Source organism: Pimephales promelas, chromosome 6 (assembly GCF_988280905.1).
Source record: "Pimephales promelas chromosome 6, fPimPro1.hap1.1, whole genome shotgun sequence".
Classification (NCBI taxonomy): domain Eukaryota; kingdom Metazoa; phylum Chordata; class Actinopteri; order Cypriniformes; family Leuciscidae; genus Pimephales; species Pimephales promelas.
This window is the reverse complement of record NC_142774.1, coordinates 2,323,739-2,347,288: the sequence shown is the minus strand read 5'-3', so window position 1 is coordinate 2,347,288 and position 23,550 is coordinate 2,323,739. Positions and strand designations below refer to the sequence as shown.

Genomic DNA, 23,550 nt, shown 5'->3' with positions numbered 1-23,550 from the left:
TTGACTTTTTTAATGGAATATTGCAATTACCTATTATGCCCTTTAACAAAGATTTGATTGTTTTTAGGCTCTACTAGAATAGGTTTTAATCAAGCGTGCCGCACAAGCCCTCAAAAGTGAAGCCAAAACGTCTTGATCGCCCCCCTGTGACCGGTCCTAGTATAGCTCATAACCCCCGCCTCCCCATGTTGTTCAATGGGACGCGAGACCAACTAAACAATTAAAATTACACTTCACATATCCTTTTTCCAAAGATAGTTTCTGTCATTTATTGCAGTTTCTATCACGTTGATGTAATTTCAAGTGTTCGTTTTTAAAATAAGTTTGTTTTTAGTTAGTTATGTGATGATAAAAACGGTGCTCTGACATCATGATTGACAGGTTCTCTGAGCGAGGTAGTCACTGAAGCAGCAGCGGACTTTTTTAATAATGTTGATTATGTGGTTAGTAGTTGTATTTACCTTATTTTAACGAGGTTTTGCAATCAGCAGACATCATTGGAGAAGAACGAAGCAGACAGAGGAAACTTAATAAAAGTGAGGGGCGTGTGCTTGCGTTTGATTCAGAGTGAATGAGGGCGGGGCCTTGATTTCACGGCTTTACTTCCTGCTCACGACTGCGCATGACTGGTCCTGAAACACGCAAGTGCGCAGACTCAAGTCCATGATGTCAGCGTCATATCGAGACACTGGCGGCTTCAGTTCACTCTGATGGAAAAGAGCGAAGGGGCGTCGTCCATCTTTTTTTACAGTCTATGGTTTTAATGCTTGAATGTTAAAAAAACTCATTTTCCTCATATTCTCCATTGTTGCGGCTCCTCTCTTTCCAGTCTGTCAGTAACGCTCTGTTTAGTTCCTGAAGCCCCTCCTTCTGAAAAGCACACTGTGCTCTGATTGGTCGGCTGAGCAGTGTGTTGTAATTGGTTGAGCGCTTCGAGAGTGTTTGGGAAATCCCCCGCCCCTTTCCATAACCCCCAGTTTAAAACACTTCTAACTAACTCAACCAGGCCCCACCCCTTTAATCTGCATATTCATTATTTAAATGAGGAATATTGTGAATAAAACTCAAGATTACAATGGAGGCGTTTCAGAAGTTCAGAAACACTGACACTGATTTAGAGAATAACTTTTAGAATACCTTTTCCCGCAACGTCATCTCTTCTCTAATAATATGTTTACTGGGACGAGGGCGGGGCCACCTGTCACTCACATGAGATCGACCAATAGCAAACCACAACCATTCAATCAATTGCCTATGGACCAAGTCCCGCCCACATGTTATCCTGTTCCAAAAGCTGTTTCACTTGGATCTACGATTCTACGTCACAAGACTAATGCAACTTCTGTTTAATGATGTGTCTACAATATGCCTTTTCCACTTCCTTCCACTGTTTTCACTGTAAGCTGTGTGTCGTGTGTGTGTTGTACCTGGAGCGTTGTACTCGTACACAGTGACACCGGCGGGCTGCAGCATTCCCACTTCATTGATCTTGTGCATTCTGAAAGCAATCCTTTCCCTCACTTTATGAGAAACCTAATGAGACACACACACTGAAAATTATTATGACTTTACATTCACACACTTTTGCATTTATGCAATCCAAGTGTTTCCATAAACGGGTAATAACTTTGTCAGCCATCATTTTAAAGGGAGATTCATACTGTACAACCACACAAGTGAATGTAAAGAAAATACTAACACATTTAATGGGTATAAATTAAATTAGAGCCCAACCAATAAAGGATTTTGAAGGCCGATACTGATACAAATATTTTTTGGTTTTAAAATCCGATATATCGGCCGATATTTTTTTTTTTTCGAAACGCGCAACAAAACATTAACAGATTTCCCTAACATTAGTTATTTGTAGTTATTTATGAGTTTTAACTAAAATATTATGATCATGCATTTTAAAAAGAAACTTGTTTCTTTTATTGTCACAACAGAACACACTGATGATAGCGGCATTAGCTAGCTTTGTGGTTAGCTAGTCTATGATGAGCCATAATTTAGCAATGGATAACGTCATACTGCAAATTGTAAAACATACATTTTCAATATAACAGGCCAAGGAGAGATAATACGTCTCATTGCTATAACTGTCACGCGCTATTAAAGCAATACTTCAGTCATATCGTCAAAAGTTAAAAGGACAGTCAGTCAACTACACTGTAACAACGTAACGTAATTATTACTAGCTAATTCCGCTTATTTAACAGCAAAACTGGACATGATAGTCACAAATTTTGTCATGCTTATTTGAGTTAAGAGAACTGATGGGGAAGTTCTTTTAATTGTTATTCAACCAATGTGTGTATCGTGACCAACTCAACGAGTGTTGCCAACAGGAACCGTGTAGAGCGCCCTCTGGTGGACAAACTATACAACTCCAACACTCATGACATGGTTCAAGCGTGTTTCGTCCGTTTCTATTTTTTTATTTTTGAAATATTCATTTATCGGCCATTATAACTGCCGATACCGATAGTTTTGAAAATGCCTAATATCGGCCGATATATCGGTCTGGCTCTAAATTCAATGCATATAATTTTGCATTGATCACTTTTAATTCAGCCAAACTGTGTTTATTTATGTGATGTTAATTATGAAGTCATACACATCATTTCATCATTTCATTCTGGCTACACATTAATTTGACTGAATGTTCACAGTGTTCAGAGTCTCTCGTTGGTGTTAAAGTTTTCAGTACCTTATTCAAGAAGATGATTAGCGATCCACGCTCTGAAAGCTCCATGTTCATCTCAAATCTCTCAATGTACTTCTCTTTCCCTTTAGATAACTAAAAGTTCAAACACTGAGAAGATTATCCATCCATAATATTAACAGTCAAAAATATAAATGTGTGGATGAATGACATTTGATCGTGGCTAAGAGAGTTTCAGGTAGCATCCAGCTAACATAAAGAAGTTCATAGAACTCGTTGCTAATGTTCCCATTAAGGGGGCGTTTACATGAAAGCACTTTCACAGAAAATGGCCATTTATTTATATGAAAATGGCATTTTGGGGGTCCGAAAACACATTTTCGGAGATGTCTTGCGTGTGCGTGTTCAGTCTATATGCGTGTAGTGTTTCTTTATGAAGTGACATGTGGTAATATTCAATTTTTGAATCATTTTTACCTTCGACAGATCAGTATCATCTACTTTAAATCCCGTTAACAGGCCAATATCCAAAACGGACATGGCAGCATCTCTCGCTGGGTTCTTGAAACTGCACAGATGGATTAAAACAACATGTGATCCAACTTTCCATGCTTTCAGCTGAATATGCAAATCTAACACGATGGACGGATCTGCTTTTACTCACTAGGTTTCAATGGTGAGCAGATAGCTTTCAATGGCTCCTGGATGTGAAACTGCATGCAATGGAGATTGAGAAGATATAACACTGTTAAACGTCACTAATCAATGAAGAAGACATGAACTGACCGTCAAGCTGTTTCTCCATCTTCACACTGAGATCAAACGCATTACAGTCATTTTCTCTCTCTTCAGGCAGGGCATAATACAGAGAATACACCTGAGGACAGATCAAGCTGTAAATCTGTTTAAATACCCATGTGACTGAAGTCGTGGGCGCTCACGAATGCTCACCGAGAGAGTGGCCATCCCGTTCCCATGAGCAGTGAGGTTGAATTTCTGTGTCAGTTTCACCTGTCGTGATTACATTTGACATGTTGCATGATTTGAAATCAGATAAGAATTGAAGGGCAAAAGTCTGTTCACTCATATTTGTTCAGTCACCTTGTCCGATCGCGTCACATGCATGTTGGAACGAGTGAAAGTCCATCTGTTGTGTGTGGTTCTTCCCTCCACAGAGAGTTCAATGTTCAGATTCACGTCCTGCTTCTTCGCTTCTGTATGATATTCAGCCACGGCCTGGAAAACCACGATGCTCGCCTAAGAGACATACAGCATTCCCTTATTCATGAAGCAAATGCTCAAGTGTTTTAGACCAAATACACAGTAAAAACTCCAGTGTTAAATGAACTCTCCTGGGAGTTTATATGCCCAGACTAGTGTTAAAGTGCTAAAATATGAGCAAATTAAAGTTAATGAGATAATCAAGTGATTCGTTGAGTGATGATTGACCATTATTGAAGACACCTGACCTTAAAGGAGTAGTTCACTTTTGAAAAAACTTTTGCTGATCATTTACTCACCCCCATGTCATCCAAAATGTCCACGTCTTTATTTCTTCAGTCGAAAAAAATTAAGGTTTTCATGAAAACTTTGCAGGATTTTTCTCCATATAATGGACTTCAATGGGAACCAAAAGGTTCAAGGTCCAAAAGACAGTTTCAGTGCAAACTGCAAACTGCTCAACGGCCTTTAATCGATTACAGACGATAAATAAGGGTCTTCTCAAGAGAAACGATCGCTCATTTAATAAAAAAATAACAAAGTTTAAGTTTTATACGCTCAAAAGCTCGCCTTGCTCTGTTCTGTGTGACTCTCCTGTTCAAACTCGTTCATCAAAATGAACAAAGTCAATTTGGTTCATTCAACGAACGAAACGAACAAATTGACTCGGAAAAAGATTCGTTCATTTTGATGAACGAGTTCAAACAGGAGATTCACGAATGCGCATCACAGAACAGAGCAAGACGAGCATTTGAGCTTATAAAACTTAAACTTTGTTATTTATTTATTAAATGAGCGATCATTTCACTTGATAATACCCTTATTCATCGTCTGGAATCATTTAAAGCCTTTTGAGTGGTTTGCAGTTTGCACTGAAACGGTCTTTTGGACCTTGAACCGTTTGGTTCCCATTGAAGTCCATTATATGGAGAAAATCCTGGAATGTTTTCCTCAAAAACCTTAATTTCTTTTCAACTGAAGAAAGAAAGACATGAACATCTTGGATGACATGGGGGTGAGTCAATTATCAGCAAAAGTTTTTTTTTTAAAAAGTGAACTCCTCCTTTAACAAGCAGAAAAAAAAAATCACATTGTGGTCACCATTGTGGTGATCAGTGTTTGCTTTAGTTGGGCTCGTGACCCTTAAACGATTAACATTAGATTTTGTTTGGCTATGTTTTGACATAATAATCACTTGATCTGCATCACCAAACGTTATTTTTAATCAGTAATGATCAGCTCTGTACCTGTGTGGTACCGCTGGCTCCATAGTTGGGTATCTGTGCTCTCAGCCAGCGTACGGCCGCTCCGGCCCGCTCGAAGTCCTTCACCTTCACCAGCGCGAGTAGAGCATAACCTGTGGCCTCCAGAGAGAGCTCACGCTGGCCAGGAACTTGCCAAAACCTACCGACTGTTCAGAAGACACAAATGGAAAAGGTTGACATGGACACAGTGTTGTTATAGTTTTAAAAAATTTACAATTTGTTATTTTCAAATCAGTTAGTAATTTGTTTGCCATTTCTGGTTAATGAAAATGAAGAATTCTTTTAGAGCCAGACCGATATATCGGCAGACCGATATTATCGGCCGATATTAGGCATTTTCCGTTTTTATTTTATTGTTGAAATATTCATTTATCGGCCATTATAACAGTTATAATGGCCGATAAATGAATATTTCAACAATAAAATAAAAACGGACGAAACACACTTGAACCATGTCATGAGTGTTGGAGTTGTATAGTTTGTCCACCAGAGGGCGCTCTACACTCGTTGAGTTGGTCACGAGACATACATTGCTTGAATAACAAGTAAAAGAACTTCCCCATCAGTTCTCTTAACTCAAATCAGCATGACAAAATTTGTGACTATCATGTCCAGTTTAAAATAAATAAATAAATAAATAAAATATCGGCCGATATATAGGAATATCGGATTTTAAAACCCAAAAATATTTGTATCGGTATCGGTCTTTAAAATCCTTTATCGGTCGGGCTCTAAATTCTTTATTTTCTTCTCGCAGTATTTATAAATTATTTATCCGTGAGCAATTTAAAAAAAGAAAAAAAAAATCATGTTCCCTCATAATCTAGAATCAAAATAACTTCCCTCTTGCAGCTTCTCTTCTGAGTTGACGAAGGCGGGGCAATAACCTGTCACTCACATCAGATCCACCAATAGCAAACCACAACCATCCAGACACAATCAAGCCCCGCCCACACTTGTTTTTTTTAAAAGCCGTTTCACTCAGATGTACGTCACAATAAAGGGAACAAAAGACTATCGTAACTTGTGTCTCATGCCGACTATCGTTTTTATTGTTATTTCATTTACAATAATCAATCGCTTATCTCGCTGTAACTTGTATTTCTAGTATTCGTTTTTCTTCTTTTATAGCTCAAAACCATATAGTTATAAAAACATAAGACACTTAATCAGAAAATGCAGGAAGTGAACTGGCTGTTTGCTGATTTCTGCAACTCACTGATAGTCTAAAGGATTGAGGGAGCAACTGAAAATACAAAAGGTGATTTACTCAGAATTTTATTAGTATTTTTGGTCTATTGTCCATCCATTCTCCAAACTACAAGTCCTATGTAGGGTTGTGGGGTAATTTATTATGTCATTGGTGTGTGTAGGGCACTGTTGGTTTGACTGTATCGTCACTGACCTTCGTTCTGACTGGAATGACTCATCAGGATGTCTTTATTGAGTTTTCCAGCATGGGCCAAAGCGTAAGAAGTCATAGCGACAGCATAACCGCTGGTCAGACTGTGCACTCTCAGCGTCAGGTAATTAACGGCTCTGTTTATACTGCTCTGAAGACTCTAGTGTGGAGAAAGAGACTTAGTGAGACTGTTGTGATGTAATATAGCGCTGTTTGTTACTTACAGATTCAGTGCAGATCTTACTGCCCTCTTGCATGGCAACCAGAACGAATGCAGTTAGAGAGGCGTCGCTGTCTTTCCCCTGTACGTCACCCTGGAATTAACATACACTCAAATAAACCAGATCCCAAGCAACTGTTAGGATGAAACTCAAACATTAGTGTGCACACTGCAGGATTTAACAGCATATTGATGTCTTTCTTTAAGCCTTTTCTCCAAATCATTTAAATGAATAACACCCACGACCCGCCAAAGGAGAAAATATTTATCTGAAACCTAAAGAACATTTCAAGTGCTTTATTGTGTTTGACAGCCTTTTTTTGGTGGAAATTGCATTCTCGAAGGGTTAGTTCACCCAAAAATGAAAATGATGTCATTAATGACTCGTCCCAAGCCCGTCAGACCTCCGTTCATCTTCAGAACACAGTTTAAGATATTTTAGATTTAGTCCGAGAGCTTTCTGTCCCTCCATTGGAAATATGTGTACGGTATACTGTCCTTGTCCAGAAAGTTAATAAAGACATCATCAAAGTAGTCCATGTGACATCAGTGGGTTAGTTACAATGTTTTGAAGCATCGAAAATACATTTCAGTCCAAAAATAACAAAAACTACGACTTTATTCAGCAGTGTATTGTGTTCCGGTTCTGTTGTATATAAGGGCTGAAACTATTCCTCGAGTTACTCAATTACAAAATTTGCCTTAAAAAACTTTTATGTAGCCATGCAAAAAAAATTTCAGCATACATTGACTGTATACACCGGGACGTGACGGAGTCTGATTCTTATTTATAATAGTTCTATTTACATTTATTTATTTTTATAAATTGTGTACAATTGTGTACCTGTTTGGCTTGATATTTTATATTCATTTATTTTTGTTTTCAGGTACAAAACTAAGGCCAAATGGCCTTTACCATTTAAGTTTGTATTCAAAGTTTTACATGTTATGGACTACATTTAACATGTTTTACAGTAAATTGATTTAACTGTATTGTTATAAAATTGTTGGCACTGGCACTTATAAACACTAAATGGGTAAAGATTGCAATAAATAGGCTCAGTTTTGGAGTTGTAATAAATACCTCTAGTTTTTTAAAGAAATAAAAGCCAAACACCTTATCATTTTCGTTATACATTATTTGTTTTGGTTGTTTAAAAACACACACAAACAAATTATCCGATTACTCGATTAATCGGTCGATTAATCGATTTCAAAAAGAATTGATAGCTGCAGCCCTTTTGTATATCCGCATTCAGAGACGCTGCCGACGTGATTCGGGTTCAAATAAATATGGCTGGGCAAAAAATGCAAGTCTTCCTCTGTGTGGAAATCCTTCCATGTTTGTGAAGATTGTTTTGTACAGCGTGCGTCTCCCTCAGACTACAACCGAAGTTCAGCCGCACCAGACACACGTCAGCCGCGTCTTATGTCAGCAGCAGCACTGAAGGCGGATCCAGAACCGGAAGACAATAAAATGCTGAACAAAGTCGTAGTTTTTGTTATTTTTGGACCAAAATGTATTTTCGATGCTTCAAAACTAGGGTTGGGTATCGAGAATCGAGTATCGATTGGAACCGAGACTAACTTTTCGTTTTTCCCGGAATCGTTCAAAAGTTAAAATTTCGATTCCTAGTTTCGATATTCACAGTCCGCCGAGCGGAAGAAGAAACCGCTGAACAACACCAACGAAGAAGCGTCTACTGGAAGTGTTGGCATAACCGCGCGAGTCGAACATGAGTAGCTTACGTCGGCGATCCAAAGTGTGGCTTCACTTTTCTAAAAAATAACGAAATCTCTGCAAAATGCAAAATTTGTGACAAAAGGAGTATTTTTACAGAAGGAGTATTTCCTTCAGAAAGGCCGTTGGTTAGCAAGGTTAGCTAAACTTTTTTGAGCCTGCCTCTTAAAAGAATCGGAATCGAGAATCGTTAGGAACCGGAATCGAAACAAGGAATCGGAATCAGAATCGTTCAAATTCAAACGATACCCAACCCTATTCAAAACATTGTAACTAACCCACTGATGTCACATGACTACTTTAATGATGTCTTTATTTCCTTTCTGGACAAAGACAGTATACCGGACACACATTTCCAATGGAGGGACAGAAAACTCTCGGACTAAATCTAAAATATCTTAACCTGTGTTCTGAAGATGACCGGAGGTCTGACAGGCTTGGGACGAGTCATTAATGACATCATTTTCATTTTTGGGTGAACTAACCCTTTAATCCACATGTAACGTACAAGCATCTCTTCGTGTATAACGGGCGCGTCTTCTTTAAACGTGCCGTCTGGCTGCTGTTTGTTTACGGCCAGCCACTTGAGGGCGCTGCAGATCACATTCTCCTCTATGATGATCAGATCGCTGGCCATCGTAAACACTTTCGCCACATATGCCGTCAGCCTGTAATGACCAGACAAGAAGAGGTCAGAAACGCCATGTAAATAATTGATCAGATAAATACGGCAGGAGCGCCCGTCTCACCATGTGCTGCTAGTCGTTCTCATCGAGGCAGCGAACGAACCGTCTGGTTTACGGAAAGTTAGCTCTCGCTGATAACCTTGACAAGAATGATACAGTAAATAACTTACGACTTTATAGCTATTGTTAGCATTTTCTAAGGGATTTATTAATGGAGACCTTTTATGCTAAATTTTATTTTTTGTCTCCTGAAGTCAAAATTACGACATTAAAAAGTTGAAATGACAAAAGGTTAAAATTATAACAGTATTCCATAATTTCGACTTTTTATTTATAATTATTACTTTGTCATAATTTCGGCTTCTCAAATGACTAAGTCACTTGAGACTTGGAGTCGAAATAATTCAAAATATTATATTAATTAGTCATGGCATGTCGAAATTGACGAAATTGACAAAAAGTCACAATTTCAACTTTTTAAATCATAATTTAAAATAATTATGACTTAGCATGACATAATTTTGACTTTTTCGTCATAATTAGGATTTACCGAAGCATGATTTATTTATTATGTGGCTTCCATGGCATTAAGCAATGCCCCGCCCTTCATTTATAATCATTAAATATCACGTTTAATAGTAATAATTATGAATAAAAAGTCGAAATTATGGAATGCTAAGTCACTTGAGACTTGGAGTCGAAATTATTATTCATAATATTATAATAATTAGTCATGGCATGTCGAAATTTACAAAATTGACAAAAAGACAACGTTTTTTCCATCAATTTCAACTTTTTAAATCATAATTTAAAATAATTATGACTTAGCATGACATAATTTTGACTTTTTTGTCATAATTAGGATTTACCGAAGCATGATTTATTTATTATGTGTAAATAGGCTTCAATAGCATTAAGCAATGCCCCGCCCTTCATTTATAATTATTAAATATCACGTTTAATAGTAATAATTATGAATAAAAAGTCGAAATTATGGAATGCTAAGTCACTTGAGACTTAGAGTCGAAATTATTAGTCATAATATTATAATAATTAGTCATGGCATGTCGAAATTTACAAAATTGACAAAAAGTCAAAAGTTTTTTCTATCAATTTCAACTTTTTAAAACATAATTTAAATTAATTATGACTTAGAATATCATAATTTAGATTTTTTTTGGTCATAATTGGGATTTGCTCAGGCATGATATTTATTATGTTTTTAATTTTAAATATTTATTATGTAAATAGGCTTCCATAGGATAAAGCTATGCCCCGCCCTTCAGTGAGAGTGGTCAGCTGACCTGTGTTGATATGATTAATGGCTTCATTACGGCGGTTCATGCCAACAGTCTCCCACTGCTTAGTGCTGTCCAGATAATGAGTGGCAATGACAGGTAGAGTCATGTAGATCATGTTCTCCTCTCCATTCCCACGGGGCTGGACAATAAACCGGCCCATGAAGTCTCCACTGATGGCCTGCTCGATCATCTTACTGAACTCCTGGCCTTGAGTAACACACAGCGGGTCAGGACTGGATGAGTGGATGGATTAGCAGAATAAATAAGCGTTCAGATTCCTCCTTACTCTTGACTGTGATGTACGTGTTAGCGGGTGTGTTGGGGACCTGAGTGTCTGGTTTGAGACTCCTGACAGACACTTGTTGTACTCCACCTGTCACATAGGCTCAGATTGGGATTTTGGGATATTTTGGAGGGGAATTTTTAAATATTATGGAGGAAAGACTCCATAAACTCACCCATCTTGGTAGGATTGAGCTCCACATTTTTCTCCTGTATCATAGTGAGCACACCCTCAGACTGAAACACAGAGATTGGGTTTCAGTCACATACTGAAATCAAGCTTCTATAATGACAGACAGTAAATGAATTGTTGTATTGAAAACCAAACAATACATACTGTATGTCTTAAGTACTTTCTTATGTCTTAAATTAAAGCAATTATCTTATTGTATCTGGTCTTTAATAATATTTTTAAAATGTTAGTAGAAAGATGTTTACATCACTCAGGGAAAGTTTTATTCTGAAACGATTTAGTTTGATATTGGCCTAATGCTTTTGAACTCTCTGGTGCTATTCGCATGTCAGTCAAATATGACAGATTTAAAAAACAAATTTTTATGAAATGAATGTACTATATTTTAGTTTCGATAATATTTTTTATTTAATATTTTGTAATGGTATTACATTATGTTTACACTGTATTTCTAATCCATTTATCAACTTTTTATAAAACTTCCAGTATTTTATGTTTATTGTGATGAAAAAATGCACAAAAATACTATTTTAAATATTTATATGAAATACATATGTCAAAAACACGTGTAACTCTAAAACTGAAAAAAAATAAATTAATTAAAATCTAAGGCCAGTATTTTATGTTTATTGTGATGAAAAATGCACAAAAATACAATTTTAAATATTTATATGAAATACATATGTCAAAAAAATGTTTAACTCTAAAACTGAAAAAAATAAATAAAATATAAAACAAGTTGTTTTCCAAATTTTAGCTTGATATCTTGTTATATTTCTTGATATATTTAGTTTGGCCACACTAGGTTTTCACTAGATGAAATTCGCCTCCCATTCATTTCCAAAGGGTCATATTAAGCACCATTTAACCTTTTCGAATAATGTCCACGATTTTTTTGTGTGTTCACATAGCAAGTGGCAAAACCTTTACCAAGTTCCGTACTATTCCGATAAAGTAAAAAAATTCAACTTTTGGGTCAAAAATGACCGAAGAGCATCAGAGGGTTTTAACGTTACGACAGAGATCGTTCAAAAGTAACGTTTCCATAATGTTTGCACAATAAAGTTTCCTTAATAATCACATACTGTAACCAAGACAAAAAAAATGATATTTTTAAAGCATTTAAAAACTGACATTTTGGGTATGAATTATAAATTACAGCAATATAAAGTACAATTGTTATTGTTGTTTTAAATGCTGTAAATTAGCATATTTCTGGAAGGCAGAAGGGAAGTTCACTCACCACCACCCTCAGGATCTTCCTCACTCCATCACTGTAGACCGAGTCATACGCTGCTGCCTTCACTTCAATCCAGTGACTGCCCAACTCCAGGGGGATAATCACATACGGGACAGACCTGGAGGACATGGACTCGACCTCCACTTCTGTTTGGTAGGAGCCCTTTGTGCTGGCGGAGCTGCAAATGTGTTCAGTGTCCGTGAACTCAAGCCGTGCCTGAAGGAGAAGTCAACAGTTGGACGAATGCACTCACTGCAGTTTTAAGGAAAAAATTCTCAGCGATGGTGTTGACTCATGATTTTACACCAGGTTTGTCTTAAAGCATATTAAAAACACCACATAGACATACAAACAACATAAAAACTTGAATTTCACTAGAGGGGGACTTCAACAAATAAAATGGTGCCGTAGTTGTGGTTAAAGATAACTTTGGGAAAAGACAGCATCTAGTTCTTGCTGTTCTAGCCTGGTTCTTGGAAAAAACCATGTAAAACCTGTGAACTTGGACTCCGAGACGACATAATGCATGATTAAAACAACTCTAATTTGCCTCATTTATCCTCACGTTAATTAATCTGACACCAACTGGGTGATTATCAAGGACCAAAATGACTGTGTTACTGTACCCTAATTTTCTTCTTGGTGTAGTTGTGAAGGATGACCCTGATTTGTAGTTGTTCATTGCGCACAGCTGAGAACGGCACCTTCAGGTCAATGAAGAACCTCTTATAAACTATCATCTCGTATGGATCTGCCACACATATGCCTTTGGAGAAAAAGACAGCAATGGAGTATACAGGTCTAAAACGAGGTGAAAAAAAAGTGTGTTATATAAGTGTACTTTATCCTAACATAACATACCGTGAGATTTTGACAGGCTAAAAGCGAAGATTTGCCAAGTAGTGATGGATTCTTTCAGGTAGATTCGGTCTCTTGTGATCGATGTTGTTAGACTGGGACAGGAGGAAATAGAAAAAGGTTCAAGCAGATAAAGAAAGAAATTACTAACATAAAACGTTTCCCATCGCTTCTGTTCATTTAAAATCTTTTTTTTTTTTTTGTCTCGTACTCACCATGACTTATTATTTGGACAGAACGGCAGAATCTCCTCTGTCCAAAGCCAGCTCTCTGGAAACTGTGTACGTGATGTGATTTCATCAAAACTCTCATAATAGTCGCTGTCCTCACCTGTCCAGGTTAACAGAAATATATATATATATATATATATATATACTGTGAGCAAGGAATTCACTTCACTCATTTGAACCATGATCAATCCTGGTGTTTCTTTAGGAAATCTGTAAACTCAAATGAACAGTACTTCCAGTCTTCCTGCTTGAACCTACATACGTAAGTTAGCAACACATTTGCATTACACCACGAATTGGCTGCGAACAACATCTATGTTAGCAAGTCTGCAGACAGACAGATGAAGATCAGGGTAAAGTTAAAAATGTGAAGTTTTAATAACAATGATCCACAGGGCAAAACAGAAGTTGCTCCAACAGAATGCTAACGCAAACGAGGCTACACTGAAGGTTAACAACTAAAATACACAGGGAGAATTAACTCATTGACGAACAGCTGTGATAAGGACTAGCGTCCATGGAAGCTGATGACTGGAGGGAAAATCAATCAAAGGAACACGTGATTAATGAAAACATACTAAAAGTCCATGAAAGCTAAACTAAACACAAACACTACTGTAGTTATAGCTGAGACTGGAAGAGTTTGGTTTGTGTTGTCGAAAAGCTTCAACAAGACGCTGTCTTTGCCCTGCCGAATGATAACAGATATGATATGATTGATATGGTTTCCGACACATGTTGTAAGTGGCTGACCAATCAGAACAGAGTAGACCAAATACAACAGACTGGGCCATCTGACCAATCAGAGCAGAGTAGACCAATCACAACAGACTGGGCAGTCTGACCAATCAGAGCAGAGTAGACCAATCGCAACAGACTGGGCCATCTGACCAATCAGAGCAGAGTAGACCAATTACAACAGACTGGGCCATCTGACCAATCAGAGCAGAGTAGACCAATCACAACAGACTGGGTCATCTGACCAATCAGAGCAGAGTAGACCAATCAGAGCAGAGTAGACCAATCACAACAGACTGGGCCATCTGACCAATCAGAGCAGAGTAGACCAATCACAACAGACTGGGCCATCTGACCAATCAGAGCAGAGTAGACCAATCACAACAGACTGGGCCATCTGACCAATCAGAGCAGAGTAGACCAATCACAACAGACTGGGTCATCTGACCAATCAGAGCAGAGTAGACCAATCACAACAGACTGGACCATCTGACCAATCAGAGCAGAGTAGACCAATCACAACAGACTGGGCCATCTGACCAATCAGAGCAGAGTAGACCAATCACAACAGACTGGGCCATCTGACCAATCAGAGCAGAGCAGACCAATCACAACAAACTGGGCCATCTGACCAATCAGAGCAGAGTAGACCGATCACAACAGACTGGGCCATCTGACCAATCAGAGGAGAGTAGACCAATCACAACAGACTGGGCCATCTGACCAATCAGAGCAGAGTAGACCGATCACAACAGACTGGGCCATCTGACCAATCAGAGGAGAGTAGACCAATCACAACAGACTGGGCCATCTGACCAATCAGTGTTTTTGACCTTGGTTGCATGTAAACATTTTGTAGCAGACCTCAAAAACAACATTAGGAATCTTTAAAAAAGGGAGGCAATTTGGTTGTTGTGGTAGTTTGTTTCTATTGTCTGTAATTGTTATGTGTTGTTTGAATAATTCCCTAAAGGGATGCATAGAGTATTGTGGAAACATGACACAGTGTTAAGATCATGAGTTTGACAATCAACTGAACAATATTTAACAACGTACTCCGAGCCAGAATCATCTCCTCCTCTCCAGCCTCCATACTGCGAGCCACCACGTCATTACAGCAGTGCAGGAAGGCCCGGACACATTCCTCTCCATCCACGATGTACATGGCCCTTCGTTCACAGGTGTAGCCGAGTTTATTATCCCTCATGCCATCCACACAACACTTCCTCAGATCACCAGAGTACTGACCAGCTGAGAAGACAAAGAACTGCTGGAGAACGAGCAACTGGAGCTATTCATTCATCCTCTCGCTCAAAATCATTCGGTCTGTCAAGTAAAAAGTGAAGCTCCAGCTTCTTCTCACCCAGTATAGTGGTGACCCGCTGAGCACTCTCAGCTCTTCTTCTTCTCTTTGAGGGGACGGGACACTCTGGCACTAGAGGATGTATAAATAACAGGTATAAGAGATTTGTACAGCTTTAGAAAACTGAAAGAACATTATTTATATATACCAGTTCTGGTGTTGGTTCCTCCTGCAGTGTGTGACTCAAACATCAGACCCGAATCACTGAAAACCCCCATACTGTCCCTTCCACCTCCTGCCGTACAGCCGGTGTCATGCTTCTCTACAATGTCGTAAATCTAAAGCAGCAAACAGATTTTATTTAAGACATTCACAAGCATTCAGTGCCTGTTGAAATGTTGAAGTAGGACCTCCACCTTTTTCTGAGTGAGTCTGTTCTGGTTCAGTCCATGGACAGCTTTATCCACCGCCACCAGCCCAACTTTAGCTCCAGGATCTCCAGTTATCAGCAAGCTGAACTCTTCTCCTGGCTCGTAGATCGGTCGAGGCTCCTTCACCTGAACCTTCAGCTGTGAAACACAAGAAACACTGATATGAGGACACTACTGGACCCTAGTAGTATCTATTCCAACTGATAATGGTTGTTGACCCACCGTTCCCATGCACGTGTCCTTCACGTCGACCCAGACTGAATCAGACACCACCTCAGACGGGCCCACGTGATAATAAGCCACAAAGCGGAAGGACGGCACCATGTCTTTGGTTACAGGTAGAGACAGAGTCACCAGAGAGTGTCCACTCCTCTTAAACCTGTCTGCTTGAACAATCTGACCTTTACTCAAGATCTGGAAATGAGAGGGAAATTTTACATTGAACCTTGACATTCATGCAGTAGGTTTTATTCTTCTAGTAAATTCATATTTATTTTTATGAATTGATATGCCAATTAAAGGTGGGGTATGTGATTTTCTTTTTTGACATTTTTTTTTTCAAAATTACTTGAAATCCTAGTCCTAACCCACTTACAGCCACTGAGATAGAAGCACTGAAATTAAAATTAAGCAATTTAATAATCTGTGGAACGGGCAGGACTCGAACTCCAGCCAATCATGTCCAAGACCACCTAGAATCACTGGACAGGCAGTGCGTCAATCAAACGGTCGTACCATCCCCCTCGTGCTCATACTCAAAGCTTGTGACCCAGTCGTGCAAATCGCCCCAGTCCAGAGAGAGAAAGAGTAAGTGCGATCTCGCGCATCTCAGTTTTGCAGATGCATGATTGCACGACACGTCCATGTTCTTCAAATGGGTGGAGTCAGGGCCAGTGTTGGAGGAAAGAAGGTAGGACCTTTTGAACAGTGTTGTGTACTCGAGACTCGGACTCGGTCTCAAGTCCATATTTGGTCTCGGTCTTGTTATGGACTTGTGTGCATTTTGACTCGGAATTGACTCGTACTCGAACATATTGGGACTCGGACTTGTTCCCGAGTCCACTCGAGTCCCATTCAAAATATGTCATGATTATAACTGTATGTTAATATTTCTTTAAATTGTTTGATTGAAACGTCCAATGATTGCTGACTTTCTTGTGCGCAGCTGCGCAATAACTTGATACTGACTTGGTGCCAATTTTATTGTTACCACCAAATATTTTACATATTCTTGAAGATATCTTTAAGTCTGGTTTGTGACCCAACCTTAAGTTATCCAACCACTCTGGTCTCGACTCCTCTCTTTGGTCTCGGTCTCGACTCAGACTTGACTCTCTTTGTTCTCGGTCTTGACTCAGACTCGACTCTCTTTGGCCTCGGTCTCGACTCGGACTCAATCCTCTTTGGTCTCGGTCTCGACTCTGAGTCAATCCTCTATGGTCTCGGTCTCGACTCTGACTCGACTCTCTTTGGTCTCGGTCTCGACTCGGACTCAATCCTCTATGGTCTCGGACTCGACTCGGACTCAATACTCTATGGTCTCGGACTCGACTCTCTTTGGTCTCGGTCTCGACTCTGACTCAATCCTCTTTGGTCTCGGTCTCGACTCTATTTGGTCTCGGTCTCGACTCTGACTCAATCCTCTTTGGTCTCGGTCTCGACTCTATTTGGTCTCGGTCTCGACTCTGACTCAATCCTCTTTGGTCTCGGTCTCGACTCGGACTCAATCCTCTATGGTCTCGGACTCGACTTGGACTCAATCCTCTATGCTTACCTTCTAGTCCTCTGTTATGCCATACGGAACCGTTTGCCACTGAAACTGCTTAACGCACCAGTGGGGCTCGACAGCCTTTTAGACAAACGGGTCGGCGCGTATGGTTGGGTTGCGGAGAGTTCGGGTTACGGAGAGTTTGTGAGTTATAACGGAAATTATTATGAACATCAGCTATGCTAATTATTTCCCATCTGCCTTTCTGCTGTTATCTCGGGACGCTTGTCCCGAGAAAAATGGCGTTCGTCAGGTCCAGTTTTGTGTCCAGCCTCTCACAGGGATTTCGGATGCCCCAACGCCTGTGATGAGACGACTCAACGCCTGTGATGAGACGACTCAACGCCTGCGATATGTTATGGCGCCGTTTGATTCATAAACAATATTTATATTTAATATTTATATTTAAACAATATGAATGTAAGCCAGAGGAGAACTGGCCCCCGACTGAGCCTGGGTTCTCCCAAGGTTTTTTCTCCATCCAATCTGATGGAGTTTTGGTTCCTTGCCACTGTCGCCTTGCTTTTGGCTTGCTTTGAGCTTGCTCAGTTGGGGTTATTTATTTAGTGTTTAGCAATGTTGTTGATCTGTGTTGTGCTACTTACATGTTATCACTGTGAAGCTGCTTTGATACAATCTGTATTGTGAAAAGCGCTATATAAATAAATGTGACTTGACTTGACTTGACTTATGGTCTCGGACTCGACTCTCTTTGGTCTCGGTCTCGACTCGGACTCAATCCTCTTTGGTCTCGGTCTAGACTTGGACTCAAACCTCTATGATCTCGGTTTTGACTCTCTTTGGTCTCGGTTTCGACTCGGACTCAATACTCTATGGTCTCGGACTCGACTTGTACTCAATCCTCTTTGGTCTCGGTCTAGACTTGGACTCAAACCTCTATGATCTCGGTCTCGACTCAGACTCAATCCTCTTTGGTCTCGGTCTCGACTCGGACTCAATCCTCTATGGTCTCGGTCTCGACTCTCTTTGGTCTCGATCTCGACTCTCTTTGGTCTCGATCTCGACTCTCTTTGGTCTCGGTCTTAACTCGGACTCAATCCTCTATGGTCTCTGTCTCGACTCGGACTCAATCCTCTTTGGTCTCGGTCTCGACTTGGACTCAAACCTCTATGATCTCGGTCTCGACTCTCTTTGGTCTCGGTCTCGACTCGGACTCAATCCTCTTTGGTCTCGGTCTCGACTCGACTCTCTTTGGTCTCGGTCTCGACTCGGACTCAAACCACTTTTCAGAGAAGATTCATGTGAGATTTGGTTCAAAAATGCATACATTTTTTTCTTGTGATCGATTAATCAACAGAATTGCTACTTTGCTAGCATGTATCATTGGTAGCATGATATTGATGCTTTATAATTAATTTCAATTAGGCCACAGACTGAAACAGGTCTGTCTCTCACCATGTAGGTGAAATCTTGATCTCTGACTCCTGGACTTCTGCCCAGGTTCAGATTGACTTTCATTTGATCACCAATCTCAAACACTGGAGTATCGATGCCGACGTGCAGGTAGTTCTTGGAGCCGCCTTTGGTCTCGTAGGCCTGCGCCGTCATCTTCTTCACTGCCTGCTGGTCGTCATCTAATTTTGGATCTTTGGTTTGTACCTGAAAGTGAAGAGATGATTTGATGCTATTCTAAGCTAAAAAACAAACAAACATAAAATGACAAGAAAAATGACAAATTAAAACAGCCTGCTTGTGTCCAGGGCTGGTCTATTGATTATAGTGTTAAAGACCAGCTTAAAGCAGTCAAGACCAGTGTGACCAGACTATAAGACAAGCTAGACTAGCTCAAACCACATAAAACCCACATGCAATCTTAGGCTGGTTTCAGGATTAGGTTTATTTTTTTCAGTAAGCCTGAGACAATTCAAACTCAGTATCTCAGAAATGAACCAAACATCAGGTCTTACAGTGATCTCTAGTGCGGAAGATCCTTCGTGAGAATTGACTGTAAGCTTCGCAATGCCGTTGGCTTTCGTTCGGCCTCTGACCGCTCCAGGATTGACCTCCACTTCCATATTTTCAGCGGGCATCTTGTCAGGGTCTGTTAGATAAACCTATCAAAACACCAATTATGTTTTTGCTAGACCTGATTGATGTTTCTAAATGCCATTTAATGGTGTGTTCATGTTGGATAGATGGTATTAATGAGTTTAAAGTACATGATTGGCACCATAGAAATTGTAATAACAAGTGGGGAAAATAAGTTGGAGGCGATGATGGTAACATGGCCGACAATAGAAGAAAAAACAACAACATGGCGGACAATGGATGCAGTTGCTTCACCTCATAACCATGTGTATTTTTACAGTAATAGTGTATTTTTCCAAATTCTTTATGAATATAGTCTTCTTATTCTTTTTGCAAGAACTGAAATATTTCATACGGAGACACTGAAGGGCATCCCAGGTTTGAAGAATTGTGGTGTTCTTTCGAAGTGTATGGTGTACGGTGACGTCACGATCTGAATGCCTTTCCTCTGAGCTTCCACCATTTCACTGCCTGAAACACACACCAAGTTGTGACTAAAATTGTATAATATTATATCATATATTTAAAATCAATATACAATAAAATGAAAACATATATTTATTTTATTTGATCTTTTTTAAACATGGTAGTCTGAAAGTTGGGGTTGTTTTTTCAGAATCTCACGCCATTAGTGCCATTTTTTGCAAGACTTTTCGGTGTGTAAAATTAAAAATAGTTGCAGTAGAATTACCCTGAGCGTTCTTCTGTGCACTATATACAGATTTTATCTACGGCTTAAAGAGTGTATTGCATTATTTAGTCAAAAATATATGTTTATTTAAAAATAGCTTAATTTTTTTTTACATATTCACTAAATAAATGCATATTTTACTTTTTTTTCTTCACATGAAATGCCACTTTTTAGGGCTAAATTCATGCTCTATTGTTTGTGACATGGCTCAGAAATGCATAAATTACTTTAGATTGGCACAGCACTTTTAATTACACTTACCAGTGTCAGTTAAAACGCTGGCCGAAATGTAGATTGATCGTCCAACCAGTTGGCCGATATCTGGGAAGGTCTGAAGTATCGTCTCCTTAGTCAGCTTGGCGGTACCTTCTCCATCTGATATCTGTGTTTTATGTAAATGCCATCACTTTGGCTGCGTCACTTTAACACGTCAGGTGTGTTTTTATCTGGGAAGCTCACCTGAACTCTTTGAAGAGAGGAAGGAATACTAGTTTTCCTCTCAAATTCCATCACACCAAACACCACAAACGCGTGTCCGTTCACGTTGTTTCCGTGCAAGTACCTAGACAAACAGACTTCATGTGTGACATTAGGATTGAAGTGCTTTGGTAAATACACAACTTTATGGAGTAAACACGAGAATATGAAATTAAACGTATATCAATCCTTGGAGAGAATAATAAAATATAGTAGTTTAAGAGAAAAAAAAACTATTAAAACCTTACTTGGCTTCAATGCTAACCGTCAAACTAGCATCTTTCACAGAGAAGAACGACTGACTGGGTGATAATGTGACTTCATAAGTGGGAAGCACTATAACAATAAACCCACATAACAATAATGAGCACTAGAAAGATGACCATGTTCATGCTGTTGGTTACAAAAGGCAAATGTCACACTGCGAAATCTGGCGTAAATTGTTTATGTAGGAGGAATAAGAAATATCTGAGAAATGGATATCAGTACCATTGTTAACTAAAACTATAATTATTAAAAGCATTTTCGGCTAACTGAAATAAAGCTGATCAAATTAGATGGAAAAAACTTGACTAAAACTGAAATAAATATAAAGCTAAATGGCAAAAGCATATTACAAAATTACTGTAAAATGCAATATAAAGTAAAAATGATTTACAAATACTACACTAGTATATAAATAGTAATGAAATATCACTGATCAAGTGCAGCCGTCATTAAAGCAAAAGAGACACTTGCCAAATACAAAGACATTCTCAAATGCATGTGTTGATGATCTATTAAATAATAAGAAAAAATGAAATGCGAAAGATATATATTTCCACAAGTCCAACTATATGAGGTATGACATTAGTTATAAAACAACACAAATTGAATAAAAATAGATAAAGCTTCTACCATATTCTTTGACTTCGAAGTCAGCAGTGTAATTCTTTTGCGGCGTGTTTGCGAATCTCGTGACCACTTTCCAGATCCCAGGCCTATAAATATAAGCAGATCAAAAACAGATGATTACAGACCTGCGGATTAATATCCTTCTCCTCTCCACAGTCTCACGTTTCAGCATGAACACACCTGGCGGGCTGAGGTACGGCATATTTTCCTGATCGAATCCCTTGTTGTGGAAATATGGTTTCTCTCATAGTTGTGATGCCTTCAGGATCCTTTAAAAAAGGAAGAAAAAAAAAAGATTAATGATTATATATAATTTATATGAATTTAATTATAATATTTTTGTTTCAGCTAATTATCAACAGCCAGAACAGATTGTGCACCATAAAACAATTTAGGTATTACATTTACAGTTAAAAAAAACAAAACAAAAAACAAAAAACTTGATTATTGAATTTGATTATCTGATATCATGTTAATATTCCAACCAACTGAAGTACTAAAATCAGTTTTGTACATTTATAATGGTAAACTGACAAATCACCAAAAAACATAGGTGGGAAAAAGTTTTTCCACAAACAAATAAATAATAGTATAAAGTGTAACAAATGCAAGTCATGGTAAACTACATGACACTAAAATCATTACATAAACATTAATTTAACAGTAAATGCTATGATAAAAACCTTTTAGGTTAAGTTTTATGTTGTTTCGATTAATTTTCAAATTGCATGAATCATTTTAAGGAAAGTTTTGGTGCAGTTTTATTTTAAGAGTACCATGATTTCCACTGCTATTCCAGCATGTTCAAGTGGTTTCAGACCAGGCGTCAGCGAGAAGATCCTGTACTGAACTGCAGAAAGGATATTTTATTACCCAAAAGTTGTTTATTTTGTGCTTTGCATCATGATATTACAGGGGGCATCTAACGCTAAAGCTGTTTCTTACCTGTGCTGGCAGGCGTGTAGATGGGCTTGTCTGTCTGTACAAATATATATCCAGACTGGAATGAGACCATGACCACTTTCTCCAGAGTGTGGGATGGAAACTGAGCTTGTAGATACACATACTGCTTCTCCAGAGGATCATCAGAGAAATAGTCCCTATCACTGGGAATCTGAACAGCAGAACATAATAATGAAATACGTATCTAAAACATGCAAATAAATTAGAAGATTGTTCAAATATGAAGTTTGCCCTCTGATGAATGACACATGCTTACATCAGGATAAAGTATGTCAGAGTGGCATCACCTTTATATCTGTGAGGATCTGGTAATTGTTTACTCCAGTCAGTGTCACTGTTTTGGACAGTATCTCCCTGTCTTTCTTTGGGAAGTTCTTCACTGAGATCCTCACGTTCAGGTTTCCTCCATTGTAATCCTGAGCCTCCACAAACACGTTCTCTGAGGAACCCACTCTCAGCAAATTAGGAGCTGACAGAACAAACCTAATGAGAATGAAATAGGTGTAAATCCTGAACACATGAGGGCACTGGTCTAGTTGTCACTTAATTCCAGTGAATGTGTGGTAGGTTTATTTAAATATATACATATTATTATCAGTAGGATAGCTTAAAATAGTTCTGCTATGCAGACAAAGAAAGATACATTAAACACATGTTGATAATTTGCGACAATATGCCCGAATACAATAGAGCTGTGGGACGGGGCAAGTTGTCACAGCAGAAAAAAAAAACTGTATAGGCAATATTAACAAAACCTAAACAACCTCTGTCTAACCAAATAATAAGTAAACAATTAATTAAAACGATGTGTTTAATACTCACAGCGGGTCACACAGGATGAGGAGGGGTGACGAGAGAAAAACAGTCAGACACAGCAGCTTCACCTCCATGTTTGTGTGTGTGTGAAGTGTTCATGTTTGTGCAGCTCTTTT

General features: G+C 38.8%; 1 protein-coding gene across 2 annotated transcripts in view; it reads right to left on the bottom strand.

Annotated features, from left to right (window-relative positions):
- Positions 1–23,550, bottom strand: part of LOC120459639 (complement C3) — a 29,127-nt gene extending 5,577 nt beyond the window's left edge. Inside the window, exons 1-36 of one of the 2 annotated variants that reach the window (XM_039647113.2) lie at positions 23,441–23,550; positions 22,906–23,101; positions 22,601–22,769; positions 22,432–22,505; positions 21,836–21,924; positions 21,659–21,741; positions 21,010–21,097; positions 20,744–20,846; positions 20,546–20,666; positions 19,949–20,064; positions 19,473–19,619; positions 18,961–19,164; positions 15,999–16,190; positions 15,762–15,914; positions 15,554–15,683; positions 15,406–15,477; positions 15,099–15,293; positions 13,290–13,404; positions 13,078–13,169; positions 12,843–12,982; positions 12,220–12,432; positions 10,960–11,020; positions 10,788–10,874; positions 10,505–10,708; positions 9,264–9,339; positions 9,023–9,182; positions 6,778–6,867; positions 6,557–6,713; positions 5,134–5,297; positions 3,767–3,922; positions 3,617–3,676; positions 3,452–3,542; positions 3,330–3,378; positions 3,143–3,233; positions 2,711–2,800; positions 1,428–1,533 (exon numbers count right to left, since the gene is read on the bottom strand). In XM_039647113.2, coding sequence (XP_039503047.2) covers positions 1,428–1,533; positions 2,711–2,800; positions 3,143–3,233; positions 3,330–3,378; positions 3,452–3,542; positions 3,617–3,676; positions 3,767–3,922; positions 5,134–5,297; positions 6,557–6,713; positions 6,778–6,867; positions 9,023–9,182; positions 9,264–9,339; positions 10,505–10,708; positions 10,788–10,874; positions 10,960–11,020; positions 12,220–12,432; positions 12,843–12,982; positions 13,078–13,169; positions 13,290–13,404; positions 15,099–15,293; positions 15,406–15,477; positions 15,554–15,683; positions 15,762–15,914; positions 15,999–16,190; positions 18,961–19,164; positions 19,473–19,619; positions 19,949–20,064; positions 20,546–20,666; positions 20,744–20,846; positions 21,010–21,097; positions 21,659–21,741; positions 21,836–21,924; positions 22,432–22,505; positions 22,601–22,769; positions 22,906–23,101; positions 23,441–23,508 — 4,402 coding nt within the window. In that variant the 5' untranslated portion in view covers positions 23,509–23,550. The remainder of the gene's footprint in view (positions 1–1,427; positions 1,534–2,710; positions 2,801–3,142; positions 3,234–3,329; positions 3,379–3,451; positions 3,543–3,616; positions 3,677–3,766; positions 3,923–5,133; positions 5,298–6,556; positions 6,714–6,777; positions 6,868–9,022; positions 9,183–9,263; positions 9,340–10,504; positions 10,709–10,787; positions 10,875–10,959; positions 11,021–12,219; positions 12,433–12,842; positions 12,983–13,077; positions 13,170–13,289; positions 13,405–15,098; positions 15,294–15,405; positions 15,478–15,553; positions 15,684–15,761; positions 15,915–15,998; positions 16,191–18,960; positions 19,165–19,472; positions 19,620–19,948; positions 20,065–20,545; positions 20,667–20,743; positions 20,847–21,009; positions 21,098–21,658; positions 21,742–21,835; positions 21,925–22,431; positions 22,506–22,600; positions 22,770–22,905; positions 23,102–23,440) is intronic. The other variant, XM_089132669.1, reaches the window with a different exon arrangement.